Here is a 26553-nt window from a genome sequence, read left to right as displayed (position 1 = left end):
CACCGTGGTTTAAAGAGAGATTAATGATTTGCTGACAGCTCCACATGTCCTTAGGAAGTAACATGCCGAAGAGAACATCCAATCACCATCTTATTTCCAACACTGCTGGAGAATCCACACCCACCAGCGGCCTCGTGTGTCCCTGGAGCTCAGGGCAGGTGCTGTCCGGGTCTGGGGTTTGGACACCTTTCCTGAGCAACTTAGCAACCAAGAAGGAAGTTCGGCATTTACCCTATAAAGAGGAAACATAGCTCTGTGCTGGGTGTCTCGCACTTCCAGCTCTGCACTCTGCAGAAACTTCAAGGTAATGGCTTTAGCTCCTTCCCAGAGCTGAGACAGCGGAGGATCAAACAGGTTTGGGGCGGCCTGGCCCCTCGTGGGCCGGCCTGTGGCGCAGTCCAGTCATGATCTGGAGTCCCAGCCCCAGGTGCTCACGGCCCCCTCTCTGTGCCTCCCTGGGCTGGGAGTCACAGCAGCCTGAGGTCGTGGGGTAGCGAGACCAGTTGGCTCTGGCTAGTCCACCCATTCCGGCCCCACTGTGCTTCCAGCTGCAGAACAGCACAGGATACGCTGCTGCCAGGGGTCCTGGGCTCGGGCATCCCCCTCCTGCTCAGGCCTCGGCCTCAAACCAGCACACCTCCTTGACGAAGCTGGGCCCACGGCCCAATCAGGGCTATGGCGTCTCAATACCAGGAGGACCGGCCGATTATACTCCACATCTGAATTTCTTATATTTTCTAAGTGTTTTACACTAATTAGTTAGTCCTGTTAGCTCTAAGGATTAGTAGCTTCTCTAACAAGACACAGCGACACTAAGTGACTTACCTAATTATGTAAAACATGGGATGCAGAGATGAGCTGGCCGGCTTCTCTGAGCGGGGCTCGGGCCTGCTCTGCTGGGCGAGGCGCCCACCCGCACTCTGTTCTCATGGGTCCCTGGGAAGCAGGCGATACAGTCCCAACCTCGAGGACATAGGGCAGCGACTCCCTAGGCCAGTGGGGCACTAGGCGAGGTCCTGCGCTCTCCTTGGGGTCTATCTCCCCTGCCAGGAGACTGGGCCTGGGACTGCTCCCTGCATCATGGAACACTGTGTGATGCTCAGTGACAAAGGAGGAATTCAGGGTAGCACACCAACCCGGGGCAGCAAAGTGGAGGAAAAGCTGCAAGAGGATGCAGGTCTGTGCTGACCTGGGGACTCCCGCCAGACTAGGGCAGGGGTGCTGGGGCCGTGGTGTCCCGGGTGGCACAAGGCTGGTGACTCTGGTGCACTGCTCTGACTGGTCACCATCTGGAACTTCACCCAGAACTGACCCCACACCTGACCCCTCACAGCAACAAGCCGCGACTGTCACCACTGCGTTCCGGGCCCCTGGTTCCTCCTGCAGGGCCAACACCACGTGCACCCCCTCTGCACTAAGGTGTCTGTGCTCCTTCTACTTGAGAAGCCTTCCACATCCTGTCCAGCAATAACAGGTGCAGTGCATGTTCTCCCTCCTCCAGGAAGCCCCTCTTGATTTTCTAGTTCATGCCCGCCTGTCCTCCATGACTACCCCTACTCAGAGACAGCACACCCCTAGCTCTGTTTTTCTCATATTGGTGCCACACAGCCCGTCTGGGTAGCGACTGCCTGTCACTGCTCCTTAGGCCTCACCTGGGCCCTTCTCATCCAGCTGCCCTCAAGTGGAGGGCAGGTGTGACGGGCAGGCCAGGTGAATGACACTAGTCTTGAGATCAGACTGCGCTGGCCAGTATTGTCTTAAGAAATCTGTCAGGGGCCCTTCTTCACCATGTAAATACATTGTTTTTAGAATCGGAAACACAGCACATTTCCATTGCAAAAATTTGGAATACACAGATAAACACAGAACAGGAGGTACAACCATGCGTGATTCTGGCATGCTGAGACAATCACCGTAGCACCCTGCTCTACAGACACTCTGTTTAAAAACAACAAAGATATAATATAGACGTATATGCCTATGTAATGTCTGAGCATTATTGTCAACTTGCCCTAGCACCGCAGGACAAAGGTTCCCAGCTTGAGGGGCTTCGAGAGAAAGTTCCAGCACGGCACTGTCCCCTCAGCATGCAGCCCCGGGGACCACAGCAGCCCGAGTTCACAACCAGCATGACGGACAGAGGCTGAGTCAAGCCAGAGGCTCTGTGCTGGGAGTGGAGGCTCCGAAAAACCCTCGTGGGCTGCAGGGGGAGGTGGGGGGCGGAGGGGCAGGAGGGGCCCACGGTCAGCAAGACGCGGACCTGTGACACCCCGGCTGGCTCCGGCCAAGCACACGACAAGCTTCCATCCTTTCCTGAGAAAAGCTGTTCATCTACATCTGAGACCAATTTGCTTGAAACTACAGAATACCTGTCACATTGCTTCCTGGCGCAGAAGTCAGATGTTTGCATGGAAGAGAACCGACAGCTACATACCTCTTGGTGTTGTAATATGTAGACGTGTCATTCTGCATCTCGAAGAAAAGGCAGATTTAAATAGATGCGTGTTCTCAGCTCTGCATGAGGTGTCCTGTTCCGGAGATGAAGCGGGAGTTGGATGCCTCACCGGCAGGGGAGCATGGCTGCGTGCAGGGCGCTCTCCACTGCGTGCTCACAGGGGACGCCATCCTGCTGCACCATGTGCCGTCCTAAGCCTTGGGTCAGAGTCATGTGGAGGCCCAGATGTGTGTCTGTTTGGGAACTGGGTGACTCCAAACCTAGAGCCGGAGGACACAGCTGGCCTTCCAAATAATGACCACACGCCCCAACCCATCGCCCGGGAGGTAGCAGGTGGCTCTGCTCTCTTCAGGGGTGACAGGCAGGAAAGAACTGAGCTTCCAACCCCCGGGATGGGGGATCCCGTGGCATATGAAGAACACGGAATGTGTGAGTATTCTGGAGTCAGACGGGTAAGGAGAGCATTCTAACTCTCCTCTTTTCTTGGGGAGAGAGAAAGGGAACAGGATCAGCAATTCCCAGAGACCTGCAGTAGCTAGCTTTTCTCAGGGTTACTACAGATCTCAAGTAACTTCGTCTGTGTTACATATAACATGATTTCTGTTATAAAATTATGTATAGTTTATCCAACAAAGTGACAAAGTTTGGAACTGAACCTGCCAGGTACTACGCTGCCCACCTCTCTCTCACCTGGAGCTGGAGATGGGGCCACCCTGTGGTCCACAGGCAGGGTCAGGCGGTGGGTGGGCTGGGATGCGAACCCCGTGGCCCTCAGCCACTGCTCCGGCTGCACCTTTGTTCCCAAAAAAAGCTGCAGAATTCAAGGCGATAGGAAGCAAATGAGGCTAGCCTATCTCTGCCTTTAATATCTTCTACAACTGAAAGCTTCCCTCTTCATAAAAAGCATTGAGGAAGAAGAGGAAAAAATGCCTCATAACCTCATTGAATAACCTTGATAAAATGGGATTCTGGCTGTTCTGTCCCAACGTCTGCACTGTCACCGTATCCTCTGATGCGTTCTTGGCTTCGGGACCTTGGGCACTGGCCCCCTGCCCAGCTCAGATGGTGCCTTGCTTGAGACCCCGTCCTCCCTGGCCTTGAGGTGTCTGCACACAAATGCCCCGGAGGAGGCCCCGACCTGGGCCAGGCCCCTGAGGCTGCCCACGGGGTCGCCATGGCTGTGTGCAGTTGCCCAGGACCTGTCCCGTGCCCTGTGGAGGTGGTGGGAGAAACATGAGGGGCTCTGGCCAGGACCCGGAACCCCGGCACCCCGGCCAGCCCCACATGGTACCAGGACCAGCTCCTGACAGCCAGGGTTTTATATTAACATTCGCCTATGGCTGTTTTCAAAAACCAGTGGGGAACTAAATGATGCTGGGCGGTGATTTCTGAATTGCCTACCAAACACATTTTCTGCCACTCTGGAATTCGAAGGCCAAACTCTAACAGTAACACTAGTGGTATGGATGAGGCAGAATCTTCAGGAACCGTGCACAAGAAAATGGCTTCTCCCCATTTCCTGAAGCACGTGCCTGGCTGTGCAACTGTGCAGCACGGAGGGGCTGGTGTCCAGCTGCAAGGCCCCTGGGCCGCACCGCGGGGCTGGTGCCGGCGAGAAAGGCACCCACCCCGCCGAGCCAGGTGCTTGGGGGAGTTGGCACGGCTGCAGGAGACAGGGTGGAAGAGCAGGTAAGTAATTCACAGCGCACGTGAATGAAGTGCACCCAGCCTGGGCCCCTCCCGCTCCTGCAGCGCACCCACACCCACTCTGCCAGTGTGGGAGGCCTGACTCGAGCCACGAAAGCTGGTGGGGAGACAGTAACCCTCCTCTCAAGGGTCCCCGCCCTGTGACGTGCTCCTTGACTGCGGAACGCACGTCAGTCAGACCATTAAAACCATAAGGAAGACAGCCCGTTTAGGTGCTCTCGTTCTTTTGGGCTGGGGACAGACACCTGCTCCGTCCGCATCATGGACTCTGGCCATCCTGCAGAACTGTGACCGTCCCCTAGGCACAGCCTATGGGAGCTGGCGTGGCATCGCTGTACCCACCCCTTTTGCCCTTGGGTCAGTGACAACGAACCAGCCACTTCAAACGTCACTTCTCCTCGGAGCCTGTGATTCTCCTAAGAAAGCAAACAAAAATAGATACCTCCCCTGGAAACTTCCTAGGGAACAGCCTCTTCAAACGGAGAACCTACCTTCTGAGGAACACAGGGGCCTCTGCCAGCCTGTCTCTACCACGTTGGGGCCCAGACCCAAATCCCTCCCACGGGGTCTCAACGTGGGTTCCCGACATTCCCAGGGAGGTGAGGGGTCCCAGAGGTGGGTGCCCACAGCCCCACGCGGGAACCGCATGTATACCATGCCCTTGGAGTTTTCTTTCTGAAAAGCTGAGGATGGCTTCTCTCTCTCCCTTCCTTCCCAGAAATAGCGCGTCCTCCCACTCAGGAGTGGCAGGGCAGTGTGGTGTAGGGGAGAAGGTAACCCCACCCCAGAGACAGCCATCACACACAGCAGCCCCTTCCACTCTGACATCCTGTACCTTCTCTCCCCTACGCCACAGGGACGGCCCCTGTCCGGGAGAATGGCCCGCGGCCGATGCTGCGCAGCACTCCTCAGTGCTCCAACTGATTTAAGCCCGTCCCTTACTGATGGACCATCTGGCTGACCCCTTTCTAATAGTGACCATCCTCGGTCACTCATGCTTCTCTGGACAGACGACTCTGTTCCGACTGCCTTTACTTCTCCGTGCCTTGAAGAGCTCTCAGAGATCCCCGTAGGCACAGGACACGCTCTCCAAGCTGAGCCTTGTTGGGCAGACTCCTCCCCTGAGGAACTGCTGGCGTCCGGCTGGGCTCTGGCCACCCCTTCCCTGGACCTGCTCTCACTTGGCAGCGGGACACCCGAAAGTCCCCAATTCTGGCTCTGCCACGCACTTGCCTGTAGCCTTAGACCAGCCCTGGAAGCCATTGGGCCTGAGTCCATCTACAGGACTGAGAGTGGCATTCAAGGTACAGCCGGCCTCTACCGCACACAGAATATGGGCTCAGGGGTCTGATGGACTTGAGGAAGGTTGGGGAGCAGGCAGGAAATGGGGGGTCTGTGCCAGAAAGGGCTCTCCGGGGCGGCGTGCAGGGATAAGGCCTCACTGTCCCCAGGAGCGCTGCGTAGCCCAAGAGCAGACTGACTGACAAGTAATCCTCAGCGAAACGACAACAGTGGTGGGCTGGCCATCCTGGTGGGTGCTCAGGAGGCCTCCCTGGGCTGGCCAGAGGCCAGAGCTTTCTGAAGTGAGGGACCCCACCTCCCAGGAGAAGGGGCCGAGGGGACGGAGGTGTTAGCAGCTAGCCTTGAAGGTGTGAGGAGGGGTCGAGTGGCAACGGGTGACAGTTATGGGAGTCGGCCTTGAGGAGAAAGCTGGGAGCCGAGTGCTTGAAGTCTGTGGCTGAGCACACCCAAGAGCTCCACTGAAGTCTGAGAGGCAGTGGGGTGCAGGGTGGCCTGGCCGGTGCTGGCCTGTAGGTTCTGGGGAGGCCGTGCTCATGAGCGGCCCCATCTGAATGCTGCATGCGGCCAGCACCTCCCTGGTGGGCTGGTTTACGCCCCGGAGCCCAGAGCACTGGTGCAATGCACAGAGGGAGGTGCGGCCAGGGCCCCTCACCCTCTGGGTCCACGACATTGCCTCCTCAGGGGGTGGGACGAGGCGTTTTCCAGGAGTCAGGGAAAGATGCAAACACACACCAGGAGGGAGGCAGTATCCCAGCAGACACGTCCTGACAGGATGGGCCTCGGTCAAGAGCTGGGCACAGCCACGAGAAGGAAGGTAGAGAGGAAGAGCTGCACCCCCTCCTGGAGGAGAGCAGTAAAAGGGGCTGAAAGAGGCTGCCCCTTGGTGGGGCGGCCAGTCCCGACCTCTCCCAGGCCGGCTGCACTGTCTGCTTCCTCCCACTGGGCTCAGCACCAGTTTTGCCGGTGTCCAGTGAGCTGCCAGTGACACTCCCTGCCCTCTGAACGTTCCAGACTCACTACCTGATGACCAGTCCACGGCTGACGGCCTGAGCCGAAGGGTCCTACCGTGGAGGTGGCACAGGGGATGCCCTGGTGTCTCGGGCAAGTGCCACAGGCTTGGCGCTGGCTTCTGCACCTGGCTGGGGAAGCGCTTTGGCGAGGGCAGACCCATGTCTAGTGGCAGTGTCCCCAGGGGGCTGGCCAAGCACATGGTCACTCAGATCTGAGATCCTTGAATCAGGAAGGAGATCCCGGGCTAGTGTCCTTAGAAAATCTGGACCTGCTACCGAGGGTCAGTCCTGGACTAAGTCCAGCCACTAAGGGGTGACCAGAAGCCTGCAGAACAGAGCTGGCTTGAGGTCCCTGCTCCTCCCTGTGCCCACCCTGGCCTTTCCCCTCACTGGGCTCCCTGCTGCCCCTTACCTGCCTTGTGTCCATGTGCGTGGGAGCCCAGGGAATGACGGTGTGTGTGGGCTGCCTCCTTGCGTCCTGATGCCCACACTTCCTTGTGAGCCAGGCTGCTGCAGCCCTTTCCTAGTGAGAGTAGAGAAGTTGCACCATCTGCATGCCATCCGGAACTCGGCCCCCTCCTCCAGTGGCCAGGAGGGGCCCTGAGAAATGCAGGCTGCGGTCCTTTGGGAGAGCCCTCCTTGAGTGAGCTGAATCACAGAGCCCTCCAATCTGTATTTCCAGTTCAAGATCACCATGAACATCTGCAGACACTGCCACCCATCCTGACAGAGAGGTGGAAGCAGTGTGTCTGAATGCGGTCATAGGGTCAGCGGACAGAGCCAAGGCAGGGACTGGGGCTCCATGACCTCTGGAGGCATGGGGTTGGGGGCCAGGTCACGCTGGGACCACTCTCTGCCCTGGGTATAGCCTTGGCCAGGCTCAGATGCTCTGAGGCATGGCTGGAGGATGGTGACCGCAAGGAGGGAGGGCCTCGGCTAGGGAGGAGAAGGCTTCAGGAGGTGGGAACATCATCCCACAGGCCCCTGTGCATGAGATGGCTCCTTGCTCTCCACATGGTTCCTGAGGGAGGAACCAAAGCCTGCTGTAGGGGCCCCAGGAGATGGACAGTGACCCACCAGGGTGGGGCTTAGTGGCTCTGAGGACCACCTACAGTGGAACAGGATCTTGGGAAGGCATGGCCCTCCTGCCCCAAAGTGGGAGGCTATCTGTGTACCTGGGTGCAGGGAACCGTGGGCCTCTTCATTCCATGACCAGATCAACCCCCAGGAGTTGGCAGGGCTGGCTCCCAGCCAACGGCTCTTCTACTGGCCTTATGGGATCTGGCTCCAGAATGTTCTAGAAGGATCCATGTCTGCCTCATGGCTTCTCTTCCATCCACCTCATCCCTACCCAGAGACTCTGACATGGCCAGTCGGATGGACAATGTGGTGAGGTGTGGTCATGGCCACGGCTCTGCCACCTTTGGCAAGGGCCTTGGGTGAGGTAACCTGTGAGCCCAGACCTGAGCTGTCCTGTACATTTGATGGGTCATTTGGAGAGGCTGCCCGGGGTGGGAGGGTCACAGCCAAAGTCTAGGAAGCCACGAGGCCCTTTTCCCATGAAAAATGGTTGAAATTGTGGTGCAGAACACCACATGAGAGAGATTCCGGATACAGCAAAACTCCTAGGAAGAGAACATTTTAGGAATACCTAACCAAACTAGGTTTGATTTTGAGTGTAGCAAAGGGGTGGGCTCCCCAGGTTGGTGCATCCAAATGGCAGGTGTTCGGGTTTAGATGCTGCAAGCCACAGCCCTCTTCCCTGCTCACAGGCTGCTCCTGGGCTAACGCTCCTGCCCTCATCCTTCACCGTGCTCGGACCCCACTCTCGACGCGTGCTGGTGACAACGCAACAGGGACGACACCACCTCCTTCTGGTGGAGAAGGGCTGCCTGGGAGGTGCTGGGAGCTGTGGGCTGCATCCAGGGACATACAGCCGGGACCCCTTCCACATGGTCCAGACCCACAGCTGAGCACAGTGACAGTGTGACAAGGACTCAGTAGTACCCGAGGGAAAAGAGGAGGAAAGAAGGGTCCCGGAGCCGTGAGAACAGGCGGAAGAGCCAGGTGTGGCTCCCTGCTGTGCAGTAGCCACAGATGGGCTCCCGGGGAGTGTGAGCATGACGACACAGACGCCCCACCCCCCCTCATAGGGGGCAGTGCTCGGGAGGGCTGACTGCACGGAGGCCCAGGAGACATCCAGGAAGGACTCTCCAGTGGGGTCAACATGGCAGCAACAACGGTGAGGGCTCTGCCCAGACTCAGCCCCTCACACAGAGGTTTCTCTTGGGAGTATTTTTAATCCCCCTTCTTGGGAATCAAGAGGAACCAGGGCCTCCGAAGAAAGCATCCTGAGAATGTGCCGGGCCCCAGTCGAGCATCTTCTATCTGGACCGGCACTGAGGGAGCTGCTGGGTTCTTGTCCTCCATGTGGCACTGAGGACTTCTGCTCAGGAGCAGGACTGTACATTTATGCAGTATCTTTTATCTGGAAGGATCTCCAAGCTTTCACAGAATTTAACTCTGCCAGGGGGCTGTCTTACTCCCCGAAGAAACCCATTCACAAGGATGGAATCAAAACGTGCTGGGAGCTCAGCTCAGCCACACAGCCTCCGGTGGACCATGCCGGGCATAATATGCACCTTGTGTGGTTCTAAAGTGAGCGGTGAGGGTGGTCAGTGTTCCCCACCCTACTTTCTCGGGCCCTCGACTGATTGAATCCCCAAAGACGACCGGGGCTGGCCTTTCCTTCTTGGGAGGCGCTGCTCCGAAGTGGGTCCCCCAGATGCAGGCCCCTCTGCAGGCTCCTCAGAGGCACGGCTGGGGGCTGGGGAGGGCCCCGGGCTGCAGAGCTTTCCCACAGGGCCCGGGGCCCCAGTGGCCTGCTGGAGCGCGCTGCTCGGCGCCGCGTACCTGCTCCTGCGTTCCTGCCAAGATGCTCACATGTGTCTACTCCTGCTCGCAGCTACGGCAATCAAAACACGCAAAAGCAAGACTTTTTGCACAATATCACATGTTGCTTAATGTTTGGACACTGATATTTTCTCCAGCTGGGTTTTTCTTAATTTAGGTCAACAAACCAATCTGGAAGCAAACATGTTGCTCGTGTTTGGGAACCAAACCAAAGTGATGTGTAGCAGGAAGACTTAAGAAAAGCCTCAGGTGTGTGTGTGCCTGCTGGGGGATGACTCAGCCGCTGAGAGGCAAGGAACGAAATGGGACCAAGTCCCCGGCCCCTCTGCTTTGTCCCTCGCCCAGGAACGGTGCCTCTCGGGGAGAACCGCGCATGGACGAGAAGCCGCTCCAGCGGGATACCCGGCAGCCAGCAGAATAATTTCAGCCCCAGGAGCAGCAGATTCTCCCCTTCCTCCGCACCAGAGTTCAGGACAACGACCACCTGAAGCGCCTCCTCACGTCCTCAGACATGGGGCCACCTGCTCCGTTCGAGCACCCACAAACGAGCTCCACTCACCAGTAACCCAGGAAGGCGGCTCAAAACACGGTGTCGAGTGCGAGGCTCTTTGAAGGTGCCCTACAACACCGGCGCCGCATTTTCCATGATCAATCTTAACTAGTGTCTGTGCAGAACTTTTCTCTTGTGGCTCTTCTCGATGAAAAAACATGGAGAAAACTTTAAAGACTTGTTAATGACGTCCTTTCATCAGTCCGGGCGCCATCAGGCTGGGCTCTGCGTCCAGCCGCGCCACGCTGTCCAGGCCCTTGCCCTAGGCCTCACCCCCCACCCGCCCAGCACACACCCTATGGAGCCGACCGGCTGATGGAGGCCAGACACGCTCATCTGTCGGCAGCTGGAGCCACGGGGTCCAAGCTCTCTGCCCAGCTGCCCTCAGCCGCTTAGAGACACGTCGGGACCTGCAGTTTCTCCAGGCTCCGGGCCCGGCTTTCCACTGCCACCCCCTTTCTTCCAGACAGACAAACAGAAGGACAGACAGGGGCTGCATGGCAGAACTCCGTTTAAATCTCAACGTCTTTCAAACTGATAACAGGCAAAATTGATGTGGGCTTCAGCTTCCTAAACATGAACTCTCAATCAAATGCTAGTGAACAAAAAAGAAAAAAAACATGCATGGGCTGAGGGAGGCCAAACAAAGCGGAATCCCCACCGAGGGCCCCCCACTGCCCTCTCTCCATGACCCCACCGCCGGGACGGCAGCAAGAAAACACACCCAAACAACGCACTCGGATTCCCAAACACATCCCGGTGCTCGGACCACAGAGCAAGGCTCAGTTTCCTGGTCTCGTGGGGCAATCTTCTGAGTAAAATACTTTTTCCTGTGTGTCCCACATTAAGTCATTATCACTTCAGAGTCCTCCTATATGAGGCTTAAAACCGGAATCGCACTAAGATCTTTGGCAAGCTCTAAAGTGAACGATCTTCACGTTGATTCAGCTGTGACATCCTGCCTGCTCCCAGGGTGGCCGAGGCTTGAGCTGGCACTGCTGTCTGTGGTCTCAGCTGTGGGCGCCAGCCGCCTAGGTGGGGCACGCGGATGCTGAGCGGGAGGAGACATGGCCACCAGAGCCTGTCAGCCCCACCAGGGCCACCGCAGGGAGGACAAGTCCCCTGGAGACGGCACACAAACCCCACAGGGCTCCCGTGGGATTGAGCCACCATTTAGGTTTTTAAGCAACCTCTTTGTCAGAGTTTTATTCTCATATCACAATTTTAAAGGAAGTGAGTTCTGGGATAACGCTGTTGCTCACGAATGGGTTAAGAAACAAAAATGGTTTCAGTATAAACACACCTGCACTGGACAGGCCTGGCCACTCGAAAGAGGAGATTCTGGGTGAGCACACGGTGTGCAGGGAGACTTGGAAGAAAACGTGCACCCAAAAACATTCGGGAAGAAAGGACTTCCCTCTCTGGCAAATGACTGAGACACACATGGGTTGTTCTGTAAATGCATCTGCTGGGTAGGAACTAGAAGTCCCAGGTAGGTTACCTGAAAGGTGAGCCTCCTTGCCTCCTGAATGCGCCCTGCCCGCACCCCTTGTATCTAGAGCTGCAAGAAGCCAATCCCATACCTCCTCCGGAGCCTTCTGCCACGGCCCCCCCTTCCCCCCGCCCCCCCCCGCCCCCCATCCAGCCCCTGCTCTTACAAGACACTGCGGTGTTTCTTCTTTGGGCGGACAGAAGGCAGACTGGTGCTGGTACTTGGTCCCTCGATGCAGCCACAGGATACGGAGGACGAGGGTGGGCTTCCCTGATGCTTCTGCTCCACGTGGGAAAAGGGACTGGAGAAGAACACAGCCACCCTTTGTAACCCTGGGCTCCTGCCTGGCCGAGGGCATCTGCATCATGGACGCATGGTTTTGCAAACACAAATACTGTCTCTGCATCTCTCATTACCTCGGTCTCTGGAAACGGGGGAGGACAGTGCACACCGGCCAAGCTGCTGTGCGGAGCCAGTGGTCCCGCGCGCGCGGGTCTCCGTGTCAGTGTTCAAAGCCCCCCGTGCTGCATGTTAGGGGAAACCAATCGGTGCGGGGGACCCGGGGCTGAGGCCGAAGAACACAGCTTTCTTGTCTCAACATTTCTTTTTATTTGGAAAATATTTTTGTATTTCTTTGTGCCTTTCCTTTTCCTCTTTATTTCCATGAATGGCGCTGCAACCCTGAGCAGCGGTGGCTCTAGGCGACCGGCACTGGCTTTTCATGTCGTCCTCTGCAGAGCTTGTCCTTGGAGTGGTACATGGCCGCGCCGGCTAGAGCCCGGCTGCTGCCTCTCTCAGCGGGAACCTCGGGGCATATATCAAGCCTGTTCTGACAGGGCCTAGGAAGCCCTGGGAAACAAACAGAGCGCAGTTGTGTACTACCCAAACAGGCGGTGCTGGGCCACGCGGAGCCGCAGGGCCACCTCCCACTGCACGTGGCTGAGCCCCGCCGGGGGCTGGCCCCTTGCAGGCTGTGCGCGGGTGGCTGTCCCGCCCCGGGCCCTCCCTCGGAGCCCACCTGGGGATCTGGAGATGGCAGTGGGAGACACGTGGCATGTAAGGGACCTGTGCTTTCCCGGCCCAGGAGGTGGCCTGTGTGCCCAGCTTGCGGATGGCACGGGATATGTGGAGCGTCACCAGGGTCTGCTAGCAGTGTTGATGGCACCTCATGCTCCCTGGGACTGTCAAAGAGCCGCTCGGAGAGCTCCACCCTGTCCCCACTCTCAAATCCATCCTTAGACAGACAGTGGTGGCTGGGGGTCTCCCAACCACAGCCCTAGAGCACTGCTATGGTGCCCTCTATTGGAAAGCACTCAGACGAAATCCACACCCAGGCCCACAAGGAGAACCTGCCTTTGAGAACCAGTTTTCTGTTCTGCTCAGGGCAGAGCAGAACGGCAGGGCGTGATCATGTTTCTCGGTGACCGTCAGTTCCTGGAGAAAAGGGTTTTCCTTACGGGATTTACAACACAACCACCTCCTCAGCCCCCCAACGCAAAGTGTGCCCCAGATCCACACTCGTCTTCCCAACACATCAGAAACCCAGGAACGAGCCCCTCTGCTCTCCCATGGAGACGCCAAGAGACCGTGCTTACAGTTCTCGAAGCTTGCTGACAGGCTCGATGTAGCAATGCGGCTCAGGGGTCTGTCCAGAAGTCAGACCTCCACACAGGTCACTGTGGGAGCAGAACGGCATGCTCCAAGGCAGAAGCACGGAGAAGGAGCGAAATCAGAAGATAACGCATTAATGGTCATAGCACTTTATTTTTGAGGGGGGAAATGCACAATTTTGTTGTGATAAAAGGACATATTAAACTGCAAACTGGTGAGAAAAGCTAGAAGTCAGTTTACATTAGATACTTGTTCTTTTATAGGTGTTAACATGAAATACAAAACACACCCAAACTGTGCCCATCACAGGCTGTATGTCTGCCCCGGCGTTCAGCGACATGTACAAACCACCTAAGTTCCGCGGCTGTGGTTTCCATTGTCACAGGAACCCCTGGCAAAAACAGCTTTCTACTGCACAGCGGGGTGCGGTTTATTTTCTCCACAGATCGTAGGCTCTATTTTATTTATCCGCATGCATAGCTACGAGTTCCCCTTGTAGCTTTTCAGATAGAGTTAATTATAAAGCTAACATGACAACAGGATAATGAAGTGTCAGACCGACGTCTGTGGTGGATGCTGGAAATACTCTGGACTGCCCCCGGGGAAAGGAGCTGACCCACCTTCTTGTGTGACCTCTGACTTCCAGGCTCGGTCTTGGGGTGCCGGGGAGGAGAGGTCGGCAAGCCTCGTCACCTTCTGTTCCGGGCACACGAAGGTCAACGGTGTCGGGAGAGAGCCGGGGCCTGAGGCAAGACCCCCATAAAGGAGCCACTGCGACCAAACCCACCTCAAAGAGCTATTTGTTTTCCCAACTCGCTCTGGCGGGTGGTTCTTTTCTATTCGGCAGACGCAACGCAAAACGGACGCTTCCTGCACTAGCTTTTCTGGCGGTAAGAAAAGCAAAGCTGGAAAACCTCTGTGAGCACCATTTCCAGGTGGCCCCTCGCCTTCAGGGAAGGTGTGAGTGGAAAACACTGGCCGGCAGCCTCAAGGGCTGAGAGGACGGGGAGCCGGGGTGCGGGCCGGGGCGCCAGCTTCTCAGGGACACACGCGGCCGCGGACTGTGACAGGCCTGTGCGGGGGCCGGGGCGTGGTGCGCCTGCCTTTCGGGACAGTCGCTGCCCTGGCCCGACAGACGTTGGAGACAGATGAGCAGGGTGAGGATACTAACTGTACGAACAAGGGCCGGTCTCCCGAACTCGCTCTGCTGTGAAATGTAAAAACGAGAGAGAACACACGCACCACATCCCTCAGGACACGTCCAGCTCTTTTAATACAGCGGTGCCACCACATCGCCACTTCCAGCCTCACTCACACGCCGACTCCTGCACGTACGCAATCCCGGCCAGCCGGCTGGGGGCCGCCCCGCGCCCTGCGCCCAGTTGCAGCCGGATGGGCCCCTCCCCGGGAGAGGTTGGCTTTCCCGGCAGGCGGCCTTCATGGGCCAGCAGCCACTCCTTCGTGGCCAGTCCTCCAGAGTAGTTGCCCACGGCTCCGCTGCTGCAGACCACTCGGTGGCACGGGATGAGGATGGGCACCTGGAAAACAGTGAGCCAGCCGCCATCAGTCTGGGCGCCGGGCCAACGAGGTCTCTTGGCGTCATGAGCAAGGCCCCTGACCACCAGTGACCTAGAGGGGCTCAGCCACGTGCAGGCCCCCAGTTGGCCGTCCCAGCCCTGCACATCCCTTGGTCTCTGAGGGTCTCGGTCTGGCCCAAGGAGTGACACAATGTGCCAAGGAAATGTACGGCATATTCCAGAGAATCCCCTTATGCCAGGATCTGGGAGAAAACTGCCTTTGGTAAGAAATTGATAATGGATGCTTACCAAGTTCAAAATTACATTTCCAAGTTATGGGATGGGATGCAAAATTGTCAAACATCTCGAGAAGTGACAGGAACCTCAGGGAAGACCGCACTCAAACAAGGCATTGGCAAACGGGCTGCCGGCTGCTACAGTCCCCATGTTTTTGTAAATAAAGTTTTGTTGGAACACAGCCACATTATCTGTGGCTGCTTTGAGAGCCTAAACTATTTACCATCAGGCCCTTTATAGGAAAGGTTTGCTGACCCTGCTTCATGGGATGTCAGTCCCGGGATACCTCCTGGCAAGTCTGAGAAGCTCCTGTCCTCACTTGTTCTCACCTGAGTGGCCACTGCTGCGGCCACCCCACCTCTGGATACCACTCACCCCCCACCATCTCTCAGGACTCCAGACCCAGGGCCACCCTCGCCCTCACCCCTCCACCCACCTCAAATAGCCAGCCTCTCATCTCTGGAGATAAATCAGGTGGTTAGGTGCTCGCCTTAGCCAACAGAATGGCTTCACTAAAAGCAAGGTCACCTTACGAAGAAAACAAACCCAAACACAATCCTACAAAGAGAAGCCAACTGATGGTTAAAAGAACCCACTGCTGGGACCAGGGGCAGCCGTGCGTCACCAGGAAAGAGATGCAGGCGGGGCTCTGTGCACCTCAGGCCTCCACCAAACCCCACCAATCCAACTTGCTGGCAGCTCAGCAAGTTGCTGTCCAGGGGAAGCACGGGCCGGCCCGAAGCCCCAAAGGGGGAGGGCCCAAACTGCAGGCAGGTCTCCTTAGCGGACACTGAATGCCCCAAGGAAAATAGGACCCTCCCCCAGCGCCCAGCAAGTTATTCTGCCCTTGCCTGGAGCTGCCACAGTGCAGACCTGTGGGTGTCTCATACTCCACATCTAAGACTGGATGCCCGGGCTTGCAGGTGCTGGATTCCAGTGGGGGTCATGGTCACATGGGTGGGACATGATTCCCACAGCCACGCACAGGCCAACAATCCCACCTAACACACTCCTGGGAGCCAAGTCTGCCAGGGGAGGAGACCTCTGCTCTCTCCAGAAGTGGGAGGCTCCTTTTCAGCAGCGGCCCCCAGGGGAATGCCTCGGTCTTCCTCCCATGGCCTGGGCTCTACAGACAGGCTCTCCAAGGACACCCATTGGCAGACCTGCTCAGTGTCTGTTCTCAGGATGGAGTCCACTGTGGAGAGTGGGCACCGTGAGCCTTGCCCTTGCTTTTGATTTCCGCATGGCAGGACACCTACTGTCAGGAGGGACGTGCCTGGCCTTGTCCACCCCCCATGGGGAGGAAGACGCACTGATCAGCCATCCTGGGAGGAAGAGATGAGAATGTCCAGCTAGGCACCCTGTGAGGTCCTGCAGGGGGGACCTGTCTGCCCCACAGCACAGATGTAGTCAGCAGGCTGGTACCAGCACAGGGGGGTCTAATTCCAGGCCAATGCCTGGGAAGCCCACCAGGGCCATATTACCTCTAGTTTAGCCTTTCTCCTACTAAAGCTAATACCCGGATGTCCTTTAGCCATTTCGTACCTGGCCCAGAACACAGGAGGAAAGGAGAGGGATGAAAGGTACAGAGGGAACAAGAGTGTGTCTCAGGTGGTGGAGCTCCCTCCGTGGGCAGCACCGCACAGCAGGGATGGCCCCACGCCTGGGCCACCAAACAGAAGGGTGCACGTGGTGTTCCCCCAGGGCTCTGGCAGATGAATGGTCATTTTGCTTAAAGATCCCAACAAGCAGTTACTTGGAACCTGAGGGACTTCCCGAGGATGGAAGGTACAGCGGGTTCTCAGCAGAGTTCAAGCCTCTGAGGAAAGGGTCTGCCCAGGAGTCCCGGGTAAATCAGCCTTCATTCCTAAGTGGCTCCATCTTGACTGGGCTGAAGGAGCACAGGGGGTCAGTCACCGAAGGCTCAGCATCATGCAGAGCACAGCTCCACAAGAACGGAAGGGCCAGTGAGCACAACTGCAGGAGCAGGCCCAGCTCCGGAGACGGAGCTGGGGCAGGAAGAAGGGCACAGCTCCTCAGCAGACCCCACCCTGGGAAACAGGACTTACCAGGGACTACTTGTTGCCCGGCCCCCGTCCTGCCCCTCTGGGTGCACTCACACAAGGCTGCCGTGCCCCCAGGGTCCTGTGAAGAAAAGGGCCACTCCTGCAGGGGCTCAGAGGGCGAGGGCTTCTCGGTCTCCCTCGACTGGGTCCGCAGCTCAACAGAAAGAAGATCTGCATCACCTACCCCCAAGACTCACCAAAGACACGCCGTTTTCGTTACTAGAAATGGGGAACACAGCTTCTGTTTGTGTTAATTTTGTGGCAGATTCAGACTACTAAAATAACGAAAGCTGCCAAAATTTATTGGAGCCCTAAGGACATTTCAAAGGATCCGTACCCTCTTATACCCTCTCCTTTAATGCCCCATGCTGCATAAAATGTAATTTTTATCAATAACCAAGCAGCTCATAATATCACAGCTGCATTGAAATCTTCATGCTGTGAAATCTAATTCATCCAATACGTGAATCCATCACTTACACAGACCCTTTCTCAAATGCTATAAAACTTCCAAACCCATAGATTTGTCTCCAACAAAAATAACACGAAGGGGCCTTTCAATCAATAACGGAATCCCTCTGATTCTGGAGCTGGCTGAATATTTTTTTCCAACTTCGCCTTTGTTCTTGTGGTAGTAGCCCACAAGGGAAAGAGCTTGTTTTCACTCGCGGCCTCATCAATACCTAAATCCTGGTGAGCAAGTGACACGGAGAAGCTGTAATCAATAGTTCCCTGTGCGTTTTTTTCTTCTGGTCAAATGGTTCAGCCCCACTGACAGCCCTGACACTTAGAACATGATGCTAAATCTTTATCAACAGCCATCTGGGTGACTGGCAGAACAAGACTCGGGGGGTCATTAACGCTCATGGCAATCTGTGAATAAACTAACTCCTCAGGAATGCGTTTGTTTAGAAAAAAGTGGGGAAACTCTCTGTGCAATGTATCGATTGCCTTTGAACTGCATTTAGCACATTCCGTCTGAGGAGGAGGGAAGGGTGCTTTTGTGGGGGGCGCCCATGAGGCATCTTCCTTCTGATCTACCAGGAAACGGACCCTCCTCCGTGGTGGGTGGGAGCGCACACCTTCCGGAAGGCTGCCAAACTGGCTCACCTGGGCGCTATAGCTAGTTCTTTGTGGAAAAGTTGGAAAAATCATGTGCTGAGGACGGGACCAGACCCCCACACAGCGACAGCCATCCCTTCCTCTGGTGGGGAAGAGAACCCCATGCCCACGGCAAATGCTGTAATGCGAAGCAGCACGTGCTCGTGTTCATTGCAAGCCACCTAAGGAATTAATGCACAACCAGCTTCGTGGTGCTTTGCCACATTCCAAACTCATTTTTCACTCTCCTTCCTGAAATGCACAATTGCTCTATTCAGCCCGAACAGAGAGAGATTATCCACGAGTGCGTCTCCATGATGCTTGGTCGGCGCTGGAGCGCGGCGGTGGGCTGTGCGGCCGGGCCTCCTGTTGCCAGCGCCAAGGAAAGGGGGCACCCATGTGGGACGGCCACGTCAGTTGTGTTCCAGGCCCTGGCCAGGGCCCCTTTCTCCCCCAGATTCCTGGGTTGCCTCTTGGATGCTCCGTGGTCCATACCAAGGAGGTGTTGAATCAACCTTAAGGGAGCCCTTGGGGGCCTGCGGGGCTCCCTGGGAGGCCGAGCTGAAGCTCGGGAGGCACCTGCAGCTACCAGGGCCTCTGCCACCACCTCAGGCCGGGGGTCCGGACAAGTCCTGTGCAGCGCCCAGCGACAGAGACCCCCGGACGGGCCCCAAGGGCTCGCCTCCAGCCTGGTGGCTGCGGGCACAGGAGGGCGCCGGGAAGCGGGGCCGGGAGCCTGCCTGGTCCTCCCGCCTGGTGTCCTCACAGCCCTTCTCCACTTGGGTACGAGGCAGGGATGTCAATATGTGGACTTTACGGACATTAGAGTTTTAAGCCCTGTGAGATCCGATTTTATAAATTTCCGTGACTGGGGCCATATTTGAACAGAGACATTCATAGAGATTAATAGCAGGAGGAGAGAGTCGTGCTGGTTGCCGAACAATAAATGCTTCTGAATATTGCCACGAGCGTGATCGCTGAACAGTGACGGCGTCTCCGCAGCACAGAGTGAGGAACTGCTGTCAGCATGCGAGGCAGGGGACGGGCCACCGCCGTCCGTGCGCCCCCGGCAGCGCATGTTTGCAGAGTGCCAGACAGGAGGAAGGTGTGCACCCGTGGGGGGCAGGGGGCACCGGCGGGACCCGAATCTCACCTCCGGGAGCGAACAGAGTGACCCACTCTCCACAAAGGGCATGAGGAGTAGACACTTGGCCTGAAGGAGGGACGAAGACCTGGGACCGAGGGAGAATTTGCCCCAGACACGGCGACTGCGGGACGCGGATGGCCAGGCCGAACCCCATCAGCCACGAGCGTGCTTCTCACAGGCGTGACATGCAGCCACGTCCCGCAGCGTCCCAGCTTTCATTCTATCAGGCGAAGGTGCTCAACACCTGGGAGAAGATGGGGGCCCTCCCAAGGAACGCAGCGGTTCACACCTCAGCGGGAAACGTAAAAAAATCACTCTAGAATCTGATTCAGAATCACGCCGTATGCACGGCAAGCCCTGTGCCCTTAGCGTGTGGAGGGGACTACTTGGAGGACATGGCGGGCCACACTGTGCTGCAAACACAACCACTGCGAAACAGAACAGTGGCCGGGCTCACGAGCCACCGTCACCGAGGACTCGGGGCGCAGAGAGGCATGGGGAGGGCAGGACCGGTTGTCCGCATCACACACTGCTCCCGACCGTCTGGGATATCGATACGGCAGAGAACTCTCCAGATTAGACGGACAAGACAGTGCGATCCACTACGAACCTGCCGGGGTCGCTTCTTAGACAAAAACAAGGCAGTCTTGTAAACGCTGGGGCTCTGCCCTCAGGCAGCTGGGACCAAGCAGCATCTGGCCGGGGGGCACGATCGCTGCCTCTCCCCAGTGAACAGGGATGAAAACATACAGCAAAGCTACAGCAATTTTCAAAAAAGTGAGGTCTATCTGATCTAGTAATTTCCTATCCCAGGATGTGATGGTCCTATTTCCTCCTCCTGACAGGATGGCAGGCTTCTATCACATCAGAGACTCTCCCACGGCTCCAGGGGAAATCGTTACTGAGGCGCTATCAGGCCCCGGCTGGGCACTGGCGGACCTAACGACAAAAGGAATATTCTGGGTCTCACTCGGTTGTGCAGGGTCCCCCAGTGAACCTGGCTGCTCTGTGGACGGGGGCACCATGCCATGGCCTCTTCCCCCACTCACGTGGACGTGCTTTCTGAGAAAGGACGGCCTGCCGTCCAGGCGTAGGTGTGGCCTCTGTCCTCCTGGGGACAACAGGCGTGCGGCCACCCCACACAGGCCCATCCTCTGGAGAGTCAGGCTTTGCCTTGAGTGAATCTCCCTTTCAGCAAAATCCGACCACAGATGCACAGGAGGGACAAGGACACAAAAGGGCTTGGAGATGGAGCCACCCCCCGGGGAAGACATGCCCAAATGTGGTGAATCACCCCTGTTCCCAAGGTGCAGGCCCTGGTGTCAGATCTCCAGGCTCCCTAAGGGTCAGGCACCCCGGGATGTGTCTTCTAGAACGACGCTCCACATCGTCAGCCTGTCTGTTTTGTTTCCGGCTATAGGCCTGGCCCCTAGACGAGTGTCTGGCACCTGCGAGGCAGCCCATACACCCAGTTACTGGACGAATGAACATCCACTCGACACTTTCTCCAGGCTTTGTCCTCCTTGGTACTGCCTCCGACAAGGGGCTCCTGTGGTTCCAACATGCATGGCGGGGGGTGCTTTTGTGTGAAAACTTCCTGATCACCCTCACCAAAGATGGGGGGCAGGGGCACAGACCTACTAGTGCCCCCCATGCCTCTTTGGTTGGGGGGGGCCATCACAAGCCCTTCCTCTCCTCCCCACCCAGCGTGGCTCTGGCTGCCTGGGGGACACGCTTACCTCACGCGGCCCCTGAACGCAGGGCCAAGGCCCACCCACCACTGTGGCCAAGCTGACATCATGCTGACGGCAACTTACGGGATTGCTCCTCATCGCTCCACCCACTGCCCGCGCTGCTCTGGGGTTGCCTGCCAGGGCTGCGAGTTGCTGGTAAGAAACCGTGTCTCCAAATTTCACAGCCTCCAGCAGCTTCCACAACACCTGTGCGGTGAATGAATCTGAAGGGCAGAACACAGAATGACGTTATGTGGACAAAGGGCTCCCACAGGTCTGATGTAAAGAGCTGCCAGTCCCGAAACAGAAAACACACCACATAAACAGAGGTGTTACCCTCAATTAAAGCACAGCCTTCACGCACGGTCCCATCGGCATGTCCCCGGCACCACGCGGGCTGGCCCCTTAGCAGGCACCCCACAGCTGTGCACCCAGACCTGCAACTTCCTCCCATCTTCCCCCGGTTCCATGTGGGATCATGCGATGCTCTCTCTTCCAGGACCTGTGTGGGCCAATTCATAAGCAGCTCAGTTACTAAGCACAGAAGGCCCTGCCTGCCTACTGACTTCAGAACCTTTTACGCCACTGGTTAATGTCCAACTTCAGCTGGGACACAGAAGGGACAAGAAGCCCCGGGTGGGGCTCTGACTGTATGCCAGCTGCCCACATCCAGCAGCGATCAGGCTCAGAATGCCAAACACCACGGTTCACGGGGCTGGCGGTGACCTTGGCTACAGGCATCTGTAATGAACAGGGCAGCAAAAATAAAATAACTTTATTCCCATTTTAATTGACTAACCACATCAAATTGCATTTGCTCTTCATCCCGCTGCAGGAATGAACAGGTGAACGCACGAGGACGTTCTCTCCCTCAGCCTCCAGGTCTTAGAGCAGCTTCCCAGGCTGTGAAGGAGGCTGGTGTGAATCGATACCTATTGTCTTTCCAACGGGAACACAGGGTCCAGGAGCACTGGACAGGGAGCGGCATCCCCCATGGTGGGGGCACCCGAGCTCTCGGGGGGCGGGAGTTCTCGGCGACGACAACAAAGGGAAGGCTTCCATGAGCAGCGGCGGCGGTTGCCGGAGTGCGTCCGTAATGGCACTAATTACACTCGGTGCCAAGCCGGCAAAGTGCGATTTTGCTCTTAAAGGAAACACACCCTTACATGCGTGTTAAATAATAAAAATCACTTCTTAACTGAACGGAATGATAATCACTTCACTGGAAAAAAAAAATCTGTTTAGTCTTTATTATAACATTAAGCAAATTAAACATCAGCATAATCCAGGTGATACTAGAACAGGGTCATCAAAGAAATTAACTTTGTTGTTCATTAATTTACATGGATTAGTAGAGGGCAAAAAGATAGCAAATGTGCTCTAGTTTTTTATGATATAATTTCAAACTGTACACCATTTGTGGCAGGAGGGTGACTTTGGGGTTAATCAGACTGATTTGTCCTTTTAATTGCTTTCTATTCAAAGAAAATTCATTAGATAATGTTCTCTTCAAAATTCATGAATCAATTTAACTGAAGAAACCACATTAACAGCTTTGGGTTCATTAGCACATGCAGTTGTGTTACTGGCTGATGGCTTGGAGGGTTTCCTTAGGCAAACACACTCTGTTTATCGTGATTTCTTCAGAACAGGTTTTTGAAATCAAACTGTTCATCATTATCATTGTTGCTGTTGTTATGCCTTACTTAAAAACAAACAAACAAAAACACACACACACACACACACAAAACAAAAAGAATAAAAAAAGAGAAGGCTGGCCAGAGGCCTGGTGATGACGTGGGGAGGAAGCGATTTTGGGGCGTCGTTCTTAGACAAGCAGGCAGGAAGGAGACCATGCCCGAGGCAGAGGCCCGTTGCCTGCCTTCCTGGGAGAGCGCGAAGTCGTGGTGTTTGTTCTCTGGGATGCTGCCAGGATTTCCGGAGAAGAGCCTGGAACTTTACCAGACCTGGAGCACTAGGGTGAGGTGTCTGCGCGAGCTTCCCCGAGGCACAGACGCTCCCGTGCCAGCCCCGACCTGCACCGGGAGCCTGGGCCACGCCACCAGCGCCTCCCTTCCCAGGCATCAACGTGTCGTATAATAAAACATTCGTGTGTCTGTATATGAGCACAGAGTTTATCAAACATTTGCAGCTTCGCTGTCAATTTTTCATGGGAAATAATTTCTCACCTTGTACATACCGTGCAACATATTAGGAAACATAGCTTGAAGAACGCAATATTTAGCAATCAAGCACATCGTTTTATAAATGTATCTGAAAACTCAATTTTACCCTGTAGGGAGCAAATGCATTAATTAGTTTGAGCAGCTCTCAGCGACAGTGCCTTTAACCCTAACCTGTGCAAAACCAGAGGATGAAACTGCTCTCCTTTTGAGGAGGAACTGGTACTTTCAGTTGTTAAAGATCATTCTAAAACGTAGTAAAACCTGCTCATAAAAATTAACATACATGGATGTGGAAAATAGATTTCCCGGAGGTTGAGGTGTCCACATAAGTCTGTAGCGCTGGACCAGCATTTCAGATGGCCCAAAGGGCAGCCATCAGATGATGAGGCTTCTCTCTCCCATTTACGGCCCTCCCCAGGGAGTGACCCCAGAGCCGTGTGGAGCGGCCTCTGCCCGCCACATTCACCCTCTCCTCCTCCTCCCCACCCTTTCTCCTGCCTCTCCTGGCTTCCCAGGATGGCCAGCTGGGCCGTGTCATGTGGTGGGGCCAAGGTTGGCCCTGCTGGAGGCCGACTGGCTGCTCAGAGCTCCCTTACCTTAAGGACATAGCCATTTTCATTTCCGTGTGGGTGGCCACTTGCACATGTCCACCATGAACACCCAACCCGACCAAGACTGCTTTCTACATCCTCTCTAGGTGGACTGTAGTTCATCAGCCTCCCAGGGGCTGACGAGGTGGTTTTCCAACACTGGCCATGGAGGACGTCATTCTATGTTGTGGACACTGGGGTTTTATGTGAGCTCTTCTCATGCCACTTGTGGGAGTCGAGATCGGGGAGCCTTCTCTGGTGCACCCGGACTGACTCAGCCAAGTGTGGCTCTGATAAGGGCACCTAGGCAGATACCAACTCCACACTGTGGCTGGGAGGGACTGACCAGGGGCCAGGGTCTTTCTTCCCCTGGGCCCCTGCCTCCTCTGCGGTGACAAACACTGTCGTGAGAGCTCCAGGGACAGACATGTCCCACACCCCACGGCATACTGCCAAGCTTGAGCACGGCTGGTCAGCGGCAGGGCTGGGCCCAGAGACCAGTTCTCTTTAAAACCAAGGCTGAGACTCAGCCACCTCTTCTCCAGTGAGGGAGAGCACCACGCTTTCGAATTCTTGGGGGCCGAATCATTCTTTCAAGGTGACCTTTGTTGTAGGGTGCAGTTTCTGCCAGAGGGCCGTCTTCCAGCTGCCCCGGGGCTTTGGAGCTTTTCACCACCGGTGAAAAGGTGGTGAAAAGCTAGGTGGCACACACAGGTGCACATGCACAGGTGTGCCTGGCACCCACACAAGGCTGGCTGCCCCCACTGGGCCCTGCCAGCAGAATGTCACAGTAGCTCTCTTTGGGCTGGGCAGGGCGCTGCCTGTTGCAAGGGGCTGTGAAATCGATTTGCCATGTCTCTGTGGGCAGAGAGCAGAGCCCAAGCTCCTGCAAGATTCCCTTGCCATGGCATCCAATGACCTGGTACCCGCGGCACAAACTGTAAGTATCTGATAGGTTTTCAAGTTTCCAAGGGCTTTTCACTTCCAGGACGTGCTTTCTGCTGCCTCTGGCATAGAGGGAGTGCCCACACTGGCCCCTAGAGTGCCAGATAACTGGGGGGTGTGAAGCCAGTTCTCTGACCCAGGAGATTTAGACGAGAGTTTTGATAAGATGCATCCTGAAGCACAAACAGAGCTGACATGACCTGATGCTGCCTGACCATTCGCGAAGCCAGGACCGACAGTCCAGGAATGAGCCTGGGAGGAAGCACAGGGAGATGAAAGGGAACAGGGAGCATGTCCACCCGGTTTTCTGTGGGTGGCCTTTCCAGAATCTGGGGAGAATGCAGAGGGCTGTGGAAAGTAAACAGGAGCAGGAAGACTGGGGAAGAAGACAGGAGTCTGAGGAAACACTGAAGTGACGCACAAGTGTACCATCTCACCTGTGCTCTCCCCAGCCCAGACTTCCTGCGGCCTGAACCCCGAAGGAGCCGCTGGAGCTCTCATCCACCCTGAGGAGGGAGAAGGGTGTCCCGATGCTCAGAGTGGAGGAATCACCCACTTTCTGGTGGTGGAACTCTGGCACCACAGCCCCCAAGCAATCCTGAGGCTTATGGTCCTTTCTGCTGGGAGGAGCTGGGGCCCCACAGGTGGGCAGGCCCCTACTGCTTTTCTCCTCAGTGCTCGGCTCCATATGGAGGTGCAGTCCCAGGAAGTGTGTCAAATCACGACCGGGGACCAAACAGGATCTCTGAGAGCTAGAAAATAGCAGGGAGACTGTGGACAGGGAGAAGCTTAGGAAAGCACACTGATAAGTTGTTTGTAAATCCCTGGCCTCAGCCCTGACCTGTGCACGTGTGGATCTGACCCTGAACCAAAGACTTGGAGAACTGAGGGAAGGGTCCAGACTGGCCACTGACGGACTCACAGGCCAGCAGACTTAAAAAGGACATGGACATGGAAACCACAACCTGCAGAAGCCTGGTCAGAACTCAGGAGCCAAATCCACACTCCAGGCTGAGTGCCTCCTCAGCAAAAGTAGCAGTGGTCTACACTGGACTCCCACGAGACTCAGCCCATGATAGTCAAAGTGATCAGGGTACAATCCAAAATGACTTCACAAACAGAGCAAACAAAGAATCAGAAAAACCTCCACTCGTCTTAGGAAAGATAATCAACAAACATCAAGGCCGAGATGACACAGGAGTTAGAACCACCTGACAACATTTTCTCCCTGGTGTTTTGAGGATTAACTGACAAATACAATTGTAAGATATTGAAAGTGCATGATGTGATAATTTCACATACATTGTCTGATAAGGTTAAAGGATCTATAGTAAAAATGCTGCAAGAAGGGAAAATACCCTTGAAACAAATGAGAAGATGCAAAGTTTCAAAGAAATACAAGAATCAAATGGAAATTTAGTTCAGAAAAACAAGAAATGAAAAACTGCACGGTCTCAATAGCAGAATGGAGATGCCAGAGGAAAGAGTCAATGAACTGAAGTCAAAAGAAGTTATCCGATCTGAAAAACAGAGAAAAACATGTTAAAAGCAAACAACAAAAACCCAGAAAGTACCTTGGGGACATGTAGGACAAAGCCAAAGGTTTAATAGTCATGTTATTGGAGTTCTACAAGAAAAGGAACAACAGTATAGTGTACAAAACAATTGGAACCAATTATAGCTAGAACTTTTCCAATTAGGCAAAAGATATACAAGGACAGGTTTAAGAAGCCTAGTAAACCACAAACAGGACACACCCAGAGAAATCTACTCCCAGACATATCCTGATGAAGCTGGTGAAATCCAGAGATAAAAATAAAATCTCAAAACCAACCAGAGAAAAATGATGTGTTATTTATAGAGGAACACGGATTTGAATAACCAGAATTCTCATCAGAACCACGGAGGTCAGAAGGAGGTAAAACAGCAAT

General features: G+C 55.5%; 1 protein-coding gene across 5 annotated transcripts in view; it reads right to left on the bottom strand.

The window, feature by feature from the left end:
* Positions 1-13184: 13184 nt before the first annotated feature.
* The window catches only part of MGMT (O-6-methylguanine-DNA methyltransferase), a 301372-nt gene continuing 288003 nt past the window's right edge, over positions 13185-26553 (bottom strand). For 4 of the 5 annotated variants that reach the window (XM_027596746.1, XM_027596747.1, XM_027596749.1 and 1 more), the window contains 2 exons: positions 20908-21125; positions 13185-14578 (listed from right to left, as the gene is read on the bottom strand). In XM_027596746.1, the coding sequence (XP_027452547.1) occupies positions 14348-14578; positions 20908-21125 (449 nt within the window). In that variant the 3' untranslated portion in view covers positions 13185-14347. The remainder of the gene's footprint in view (positions 14579-20907; positions 21126-26553) is intronic. The other variant, XM_027596750.1, reaches the window with a different exon arrangement.

The sequence above is a fragment of the Zalophus californianus genome, chromosome 15 (genome assembly GCF_009762305.2).
Source record: "Zalophus californianus isolate mZalCal1 chromosome 15, mZalCal1.pri.v2, whole genome shotgun sequence".
Lineage (NCBI taxonomy): Eukaryota > Metazoa > Chordata > Mammalia > Carnivora > Otariidae > Zalophus > Zalophus californianus.
This window is presented reverse-complemented; position numbering and strand designations above follow the sequence as displayed.